Source organism: Oncorhynchus gorbuscha, unplaced genomic scaffold, assembly GCF_021184085.1.
Source record: "Oncorhynchus gorbuscha isolate QuinsamMale2020 ecotype Even-year unplaced genomic scaffold, OgorEven_v1.0 Un_scaffold_855, whole genome shotgun sequence".
Taxonomy (NCBI): domain Eukaryota; kingdom Metazoa; phylum Chordata; class Actinopteri; order Salmoniformes; family Salmonidae; genus Oncorhynchus; species Oncorhynchus gorbuscha.
In genome coordinates this window covers 1-10,000 of record NW_025745844.1, presented here as the reverse complement: position 1 = coordinate 10,000, position 10,000 = coordinate 1, and the positions used below count along the sequence as shown (strand labels likewise).

Below are 10,000 nucleotides of genomic sequence, written 5' to 3'. Positions count from 1 at the left end.
TCAGCTAAATAGTTGATCAGCTAAAGGTGGAAAACCTGCTCAACAATGAAACAATGAACGGGTGCTTGTAGCTGATCGAATTAACATGTTGTATGACCTTTGCCCTGTGACCCTGTGGTGTGTCAGGAGCTGCAGGAGAGCGTGGGGGCCAAGGGGGACATGGTGGCAGGGCTGAACGCTGCAGGGAAGGAGATCATTGGTCAGAGTACGCAGGAGGATGGAGCTCAGATCAGGCTACAGCTCAACACCCTCAACACACGCTGGGTGAACATCACCCAGGAGATCGCAGAGAGGAAGAGGAGGTGTGTGTGTGTTCTCGTGTCTGCAGTACCAGTGTGTATGTCTGCAGTACCAGTGTGTATGTCTGCAGTACCCGTGTGTATGTCTGCAGTACCAGTGTGTATGTCTGCAGTACCAGTGTGTATGTCGGCAGTCTTAACTATTCCTTGATTGAGTACTGTGTGTGTGTGTGTGTGTGTGTGTGTGTGTGTGTGTGTGTGTGTGTGTGTGTGTGTGTGTGTGTGTGTGTGCGTGCGTGCGTGCGTGCGTGCGTGCGTGCGTGCGTGCGTGCGTGCGTGCGTGCGTGCGTGCGTGCGTGCGTGCGATGGGGCTGCAGGAGGACATGGGGAGCTGCGACATGGGGCTGCAGGAGGACATGGGGGAGTTCCTGTCCTGGCTGGATGAGGCTGAGGAGGTCGTATCCCCTGACGCCTGGAGATCCAGATGAAACCCTGTACAGTCAACCTAGTCTGTCCTGTCTAGGATTACTGGCCAGAGGACATCTCTCGCTAGTCTGTCTCCTAGGGATTACTGGCCAGAGGAGGAGTCTAGATTACTGGCCAGGGACAGTTCCTGTCTCCTGGCTGGATGAGTCTGGTCTGACTGGCCAGAGGACATCTCTCGCTAGTCTGTCTCCTAGTCTAGATTACTGGCCCCACTAGTCTGTCTCCTAGTCTAGATTACTGGCCAGAGACATCAGTCTGTCTCCTAGTCACCAGATAGATTACTGGCCACCCTGGAGATTAAAGTCACTAGTCTGTCCCCTAGTCTAGATTACTCAGGACATCTCTCACTAGTCTGTCTCCTAGTCTAGATTACTGGCCAGAGGACATCTCTCGCTAGTCTGTCTCCTAGTCTAGATTACTGGCCAGAGGACATCTCTCACTAGTCTGTCTCCTAGTCTAGATTACTGGCCAGAGGACATCTCTCACTAGTCTGTCTCCTAGTCTAGATTACTGGCCAGAGGACATCTCTGGCCAGAGGCTAGTCTGTCTCCTAGTCTAGATTACTGGCCAGAGGACATCTCTCGTCTAGTCTGTCTCCTAGTCTAGATTACTGGCCAGAGGACATCTCTCGCTAGTCTGTCTCCTAGTCTAGATTACTGGCCAGAGGACATCTCTCGCTAGTCTGTCTCCTAGTCTAGATTACTGGCCAGAGGACATCTCTCACTAGTCTGTCTCCTAGTCTAGATTACTGGCCAGAGGACATCTCTCACTAGTCTGTCTCCTAGTCTAGATTACTAGATTACTGTCTGCCAGAGATTACTGGCCAGAGGACATCTCTCACTAGTCTGTCTCCTAGTCTAGATTACTGGCCAGAGGACAGTCTGTCTCTCTAGATTACTAGTGTGTCTCCTAGTCTAGATTACTGGCCAGAGGACATCTCTCGCTAGTCTGTCTCCTAGTCTAGATTACTGGCCAGAGGACATCTCTCGCTAGTCTGTCTCCTAGTCTAGATTACTGGCCAGAGGACATCTCTCACTAGTCTGTCTCCTAGTCTAGATTATGGCCAGAGGACTCTCACTAGTCTGTCTCCTAGTCTAGATTACTGGCCAGAGGACATCTCTCGCTAGTCTGTCTCCTAGTCTAGATTACTGGCCAGAGGACATCTCTCACTAGTCTGTCAGAGGACATCTCCTCTGTCTAGATTACTGGCCAGAGGACATCTCTCACTAGTCTGTCTCCTAGTCTAGATTACTGGCCAGAGGACATCTCTCACTAGTCTGTCTCCTAGTCTAGAGTCTGTCTCTAGTCTATTACTGGCCAGAGGACATCTCTCACTAGTCTGTCTCCTAGTCTAGATTACTGGCCAGAGGACATCTCTCACTAGTCTGTCTCCTAGTCTAGATTACTGGCCAGAGGACATCTCTCACTAGTCTGTCTCCTAGTCTAGATTACTGGCCAGAGGACATCTCTCTAGTCTGTCCCCTAGTCTAGATTACTCATCTCTCACTAGTCTGTCTCCTAGTCTAGATTACTGGCCAGAGGACATCTCTCGCTAGTCTGTCTCCTAGTCTAGATTACTGGCCAGAGGACATCTCTCACTAGTCTGTCTCCTAGTCTAGATTACTGGCCAGAGGACTAGTCTCTCACTAGTCTGTCTCTAGTCTGTCTCCTAGTCTAGATTACTGGCCAGAGGACATCTCTCACTAGTCTGTCTCCTAGTCTAGATTACTGGCCAGAGGACATCTCTCACTAGTCTGTCTCCTAGTCTAGATTACTGGCCAGAGGACTAGTCTGTCTCCTAGTCTAGATTACTAGCTAGTCTGTCTCTAGTCTAGATTACTGGCCAGAGGACATCTCTCACTAGTCTGTCTCCTAGTCTAGATTACTGGCCAGAGGACATCTCTCACTAGTCTGTCTCCTAGTCTAGATTACTGGCCAGAGGACATCTCTCACTAGTCTGTCTCCTAGTCTAGATTACATACACATATCTCTCTCTCTATGTCCCACTGGTCACATCATTGATCCGTTATTATTTAATTTATTATCTGTATTTTGAGATTGGCCAGAGGTCTCTGTTCAAACTACGTCTAGTCTGTTCAAACACGTGTGATCCGTTATTATTTAATTTATTATCTGTATTTTGAGTGTATGTTTGTGTTTGTGTGTTTGTGTGTGTGCGTGTGCGCGCGTGTGTGTGTGTGCGTGTGTGTGTGTATGCGCGCGCGTGTGTGTGTGTGTGTGTGTGCGTGCGTGCGTGCGTGTGTGTGTGTGTGTATGTGTGTGTGTATGTGTGCGTGTGTGTGTGTGCGTGTATGTGTGCGTGTGTGTGTGTGTGTGTGTAGGCTCGAGTGTTGGAGCTACCAGCCAGACAGAACAATGTGGACACCATCAACACGAGGACCGGCACCATTCCCCTCCCTGCTGACCAACAGAAGGAAATGAAGATGATCAACACACGCTGGGTACAGGTTAGTATCCCTTTCTAAGGAGGAGGTTCTGTCCTTTACGTGGATAAGATCAGTTGGATGTTGAACATGAATATTGACTACTCGATATCTGTATTTCAACTTGTGTGTAGGAGTAGTCTATTTTTTAACTTAATGTTGGGTTCATGTGTTTTGTTTTTTAGTGTATGATCAAGTGTACTGTATATTCCTTCCTACCATTGGAAATGCTCTTGTAATTCAACTAAAATGGCCCCCAACTCGGGGCCTGTCCCTCCTCCCTGTGGGAGACCTTTGTACTGTGTGTGTGAGTGGACTGTATCCTGCTTCATATTAAGTTCCTGTTTTCCTTCAATATAATATTCCTGGATGTGCCTTCCTCCTCCCTACCATTGAAAACACTCGGGTCCTTCCTCTCCCTCCTCCCTATAGGTGTCTAAAGACCTGCCTGAGAAGCAGAAGCAGATTGAGAGCTTGCTGAAGGAGCTGTCTCACTTCCAGGACCGGCTGACTTACCTCTCCTCGTGGACCTCAACTACCAGGACCACCCTAGAGGAAAACCCTGACAATGTGGAACCCAAGGTAGACTATCAATCCATCCTGTCATCCATCCATCTATCAGTCAATTTGTCCATCGATCGATCCCTCCCTCCCTCCCTCCCTCCATCCATCCATCCATCCATCCATCCATCCATCCCTCCCTCCCTCCCTCCCTCCATCCATCCTCCTCCATCCCTCCATCCATCCATCCCTCCTCCTCCATCCATCCATCCCTCCATCCATCCATCCATCCATCCATCCCTCCCTCCCTCCCTCCCTCCCTCCATCCATCCATCCCTCCATCCATCCCTCCCTCCATCCATCCATCCCTCCCTCCCTCCCTCCCTCCCCCCATCCATCCATCCCTCCATCCCTCCACCCATCCATCCATCCACCCACCCATCCATCCATCCATCCATGCCTACAGAGTCCGTGGCCTATATCAATGAATCTTTCCTTAATTCTTTGCATCCTCTCTCCACGCCTCCTTCTCAAAACACATGGGAGAAAAAGGTCACTGGTGAGGGACCTCAGACCTACTTTTCTTCCAGCTGGAAAAGGAGGTTAGGAGAGAAGACGGGAGGAATCTCTGAAAGACGAATTGAGATGGAGAGTAGTTTCATTGTTTTGGAATGGTTTGTGATGTTTCAGCTCATTGATGAAGTCCAGGTCAAGAAGCCTGAGGTGGAGGGGGTGTTGGCTAAGGGCCAGGAGCTGTACAAGGACACGCCTCCCAGCCAACCAGAGAAGGAGAAGTACCACAGTCTGAGTGATGATTGGAGGGCGATTCAGGGGCAAATGATAGTACACAGAGAGAGGCTGGCCGCTCTAAAGATCCAGAAAACCACCAGTAAGGAGATGAGGTGTGTGGTGTGTGTGTGTGTGTGTGTGTGTGTGTGTGTGTGTGTGTGTGTGTGTGTGTGTGTGTGTGTGTGTGTGTGTGTGTGTGTGTGTGTGTGTGTGTGTGTGTGTGTGTGTGTGTGTGTGTGTGTGTGTGTGTGTGTGTGTGTGTGTGTGTGTGAGACCGAATGGCTACTGATTGTATCACGCTGCCCCCTCCAGTTGAGACCCTCCAGGAGACGCCCCAGCCCTGGCTCAGTTCAACAAGGCCTGGGCAGAGCTCTCTGATTGGCTATCCCTGCTGGATCAGATGGTACAGACACAGAGGGTGACCGTGGCCGACCTGGACGACATCAACCACATGATCGTCAAGACAAAGGTCAGGGGTCAACCAGTGGGTCACAGAGTGTGAGAGACTCCGTTTAGCCGCTGAGACCCTGGCCTGTATTCATAAAGAGTGCTGATCTGGGATCAGGAGTGCTGATCTGGGATCAGTGCTGATTAGCAGTTTAGCCTTTTAGATTTAGATCATAATGAATAGAGAGGACCAGATCCTAGTGCTGATCTGGGATCAGGTTAGCCTTTTAGATCATAATGAATACTAGAGAGAGGACCAGATCCTAGTGCTGATCTGGGATCAGGTTAGATCATAATTTAAGATCATAATGAATACTAATGAGAGAGGACCAGATCCTAGTGCTGATCTGGGATCAGGTTAGCCTTTTAGATCATAATGAATACTAGAGAGAGGACCAGATCCTAGTGCTGATCTGGGATCAGGTTAGCCTTTTAGATCATAATGAATACATGATTACATGGACCGGGGAGGATCTGATCCTAGATCAGCACTCTTATTCTGAGACGCTTTGAGAACACAGGCACTAACCTGGCTCAAATACATGGCTCAAATACATGGCTCAAATACATGGCTCAAATACATGCCTCAAATACATGGCTCAAATACATGCTCAAATACCTCAAATACATGGCTCAAATACATGGCTCAAATACATGGCTCAAATACATGGCTCAAATACATGGCTCAAATACATGGCTCAAATACATGGCTCAAATACATGGCTCAAATACATGGCTCAAATACATGGCTCAAATACATGGCTCAAATACATGGCTCAAATAATCAAACATGGCTCAAATACATGGCTCAAATACATGGCTCAAATACATGGCTCAAAAATACATGGCTCAAATACATGGCTCAAATACATGGCTCAAATACATGGCTCAAATACATGGCTCAAATACATGGCTCAAATACATGGCTCAAATACATGGCTCAAATACATGGCTCAAATACATGGCTCAAATACATGGCTCAAATACATGGCTCAAATACATGGCTCAAATACATGGCTCAAATACATGGCTCAAATACATGGCTCAAATACATGGCTCAAATACATGGCTCAAATACATGGCTCAAATACATGGCTCAAATACATGGCTCACATACATGGCTCAGCTACATACATGGCTCAAATACATGGCTCAAACATGGCTCAAATACATGGCTCAAATACATGGCTGAAATACATGGCTCAAATACATGGCTCATGGCTCAAATACATGGCTCACATACATGGCTCAAACAACATGGCTCAAAACATGGCTCAAATACATGGCTCAAATACATGGCTCAAATACATGGCTCAAATAGTTGTAAATACTTGCCATCCAGATATTCATTGAAATGTTCTGTCTGTGTCTTGCTGTCTGTAGGGAGCACTGGGGGACATGGAGCGACGGCGCCCCCAGCTGGAGGGTCAGCTGACTGCAGCTCAGAACCTAAAGAACAAAACCAACAACCAGGAGACACGAGCTGCTATCAGCGACCGCAGTACGCCAACCACAACCATTACTTACTATGCTTACTGACTGCAAACGGACCACAAACTGACCAACTATCAGCGACCGCAGTACGCCAACCACAACCATTACTTACTATGCTTACTGACTGCAAACGGACCACAAACTGACCAACTATCAGCGACCGCAGTACGCCAACCACAACCATTACTTACTATGCTTACTGACTGCAAACGGACCACAAACTGACCAACTATCAGCGACCGCAAACGCCAACCACAACCATTACTTACTATGCTTACTGACTGCAAACGGACACAAACTGACCAACTATCAGCGACCGCAGTACGCCAACCACAACCATTACTTACTATGCTTACTGACTGCAAACGGACCACAAACTGACCAACTATCAGCGACCGCAGTACGCCAACCACAACCATTACTTACTATGCTTACTGACTGCAAACGGACCACAAACTGACCAACTATCAGCGACGCAGTACGCCAACCACAACCATTACTTACTATGCTTACTGACTGCAAACGGACCACAAACTGACCAACTATCAGCGACCGCAGTACGCCAACCACAACCATTACTTACTATGCTTACTGACTGCAAACGGACCACAAACTGACCAACTATCAGCGACCGCAGTACGCCAACCACAACCATTACTTACTATGCTTACTGACTGCAAACGGACCACAAACGGACCAACTATCAGCGACCGCAGTACGCCAACCACAACCATTACTTACTATGCTTACTGACTGCAAACGGACCACAAACTGACCAACTATCAGCGACCGCAGTACGCCAACCACAACCATTACTTACTATGCTTACTGACTGCAAACGGACCACAAACTGACCAACTATCAGCGACCGCAGTACGCCAACCACAACCATTACTTACTATGCTTACTGACTGCAAACGGACCACAAACGGACCAACTATCAGCGACGCAGTACGCCAACCACAACCATTACTTACTATGCTTACTGACTGCAAACGGACCACAAACGACCAACTATCAGCGACCGCAGTACGCCAACCACAACCATTACTTACTATGCTTACTGACTGCAAACGGACCACAAACTGACCAACTATCAGCGACCGCAGTACGCCAACCACAACCATTACTTACTATGCTTACTGACTGCAAACGGACCACAAACTGACCAACTATCAGCGACCGCAGTACGCCAACCACAACCATTACTTACTATGCTTACTGACTGCAAACGGCAAACGGACCAACTATCAGCGACCGCAGTACGCCAACCACAACCATTACTTACTATGCTTACTGACTGCAAACGGACCACAAACTGACCAACTATCAGCGACCGCAGTACGCCAACCACAACCATTACTTACTATGCTTACTGACTGCAAACGGACCAACTATCAGCGACCGCAGTACGCCAACCACAACCATTACTTACTATGCTTACTGACTGCAAACGGACCACAAACTGACCAACTATCAGCGACCGCAGTACGCCAACCACAACCATTACTTACTATGCTTACTGACTGCAAACGGACCACAAACGGACCAACTATCAGCGACCGCAGTACGCCAACCACAACCATTACTTACTATGCTTACTGACTGCAAACGGACCACAAACTGACCAACTATCAGCGACCGCAGTACGCCAACCACAACCATTACTTACTATGCTTACTGACTGCAAACGGACCACAAACTGACCAACTATCAGCGACCGCAGTACGCCAACCACAACCATTACTTACTATGCTTACTGACTGCAAAGCGGACCACAAACTGACCAACTATCAGCGACCGCAGTACGCCAACCACAACCATTACTTACTATGCTTACTGACTGCAAACGGACCACAAACTGACCAACTATCAGCGACTCCAGTACGCCAACCACAACCATTACTTACTATGCTTACTGACTGCAAACGGACCACAAACTGACCAACTATCAGCGACCGCAGTACGCCAACCACAACCATTACTTACTATGCTTACTGACTGCAAGCGGACACAAACTGACCAACTATCAGCGACCGCAGTACGCCAACCACAACCATTACTTACTATGCTTACTGACTGCAAACGGACCACAAACTGACCAACTATCAGCGACCGCAGTGCGCCCAGCCACAACCATTACTTACTATGCTTACTGACTGCAAACGGACCACAAACTGACCAACTATCAGCGACCGCAGTCCGCCAACCACAACCATTACTTACTATGCTTACTGACTGCAAACGGACCACAAACGGACCAACTATCAGCGACCGCGTGCCGCCAACCACAACCATTACTTACTATGCTTACTGACTGCAAACGGACCACAAACGGACCAACTATCAGCGACCGCAGTACGCCAACCACAACCATTACTTACTATGCTTACTGACTGCAAACGGACCAACTATCAGCGACCGCAGTACGCCAACCACAACCATTACTTACTATGCTTACTGACTGCAAACGGACCACAAACTGACCAACTATCAGCGACCGCGGTCACGCCCAACCACAACCATTACTTACTATGCTTACTGACTGCAAACGGACCGCAAACTGACCAACTATCAGCGACCGCAATCACCCAACCACAACCATTACTTACTATGCTTACTGACTGCAAACGGACCACAAACTGACCAACTATCAGCGACCGCAATCACGCCAACCACAACCATTACTTACTATGCTTACTGACTGCAAACGGACCACAAACTGACCAACTATCAGCGACCGCGTCGCCAGCCACAACCATTACTTACTATGCTTACTGACTGCCAGCGGACCACAAACTGACCAACTATCAGCGACCGCGTCACGTAACCACAACCATTACTTACTATGCTTACGGACCATAAGCGGACCACAAACTGACCAACTATCAGCGACCGCAATCACGCCCAACCACAACCATTACTTACTATGCTTACTGACTACCAAACGGACCACAAACTGACCAACTATCAGCGACGCAATCGCCAACCACAACCATTGCCACCCAATTACTGACTGCAAACGGACCACAAACTGACCAACTATCAGCGACCGCAGTACGCCAACCACAACCATTACTTACTATGCTTACTGACTGCAAACGGACCACAAACTGACCAACTATCAGCGACCGCAGTACGCCAACCACAACCATTACTTACTATGCTTACTGACTGCAAACGGACCACAAACTGACCAACTATCAGCGACCGCAGTACGCCAACCACAACCATTACTTACTATGCTTACTGACTGCAAACGGACCACAAACTGACCAACTATCAGCGACCGCAGTACGCCAACCACAACCATTACTTACTATGCTTACTGACTGCAAACGGACCACAAACTGACCAACTATCAGCGACCGCAGTACGCCAACCACAACCATTACTTACTATGCTTACTGACTGCAAACGGACCACAAACTGACCAACTATCAGCGACCGCAGTACGCCAACCACAACCATTACTTACTATGCTTACTGACTGCAAACGGACCACAAACTGACCAACTATCAGCGACCGCAGTACGCCAACCACAACCATTACTTACTATGCTTACTGACTGCAAACAGCAATACGTAACTGAACGAAGC

At 48.4% G+C, this 10,000-nt stretch overlaps 1 protein-coding gene across 1 annotated transcript in view; it reads left to right on the top strand.

The window, feature by feature from the left end:
* Window positions 1-4,881, top strand: part of LOC124020561 (dystrophin-like) — a 7,568-nt gene extending 2,687 nt beyond the window's left edge. Inside the window, exons 2-6 of the mRNA XM_046335804.1 lie at window positions 127-264; window positions 3,068-3,193; window positions 3,602-3,751; window positions 4,361-4,559; window positions 4,772-4,881. Coding sequence (XP_046191760.1) covers window positions 127-264; window positions 3,068-3,193; window positions 3,602-3,751; window positions 4,361-4,559; window positions 4,772-4,881 — 723 coding nt within the window. The remainder of the gene's footprint in view (window positions 1-126; window positions 265-3,067; window positions 3,194-3,601; window positions 3,752-4,360; window positions 4,560-4,771) is intronic.
* The last annotated feature ends 5,119 nt before the right edge of the window (window positions 4,882-10,000 follow it).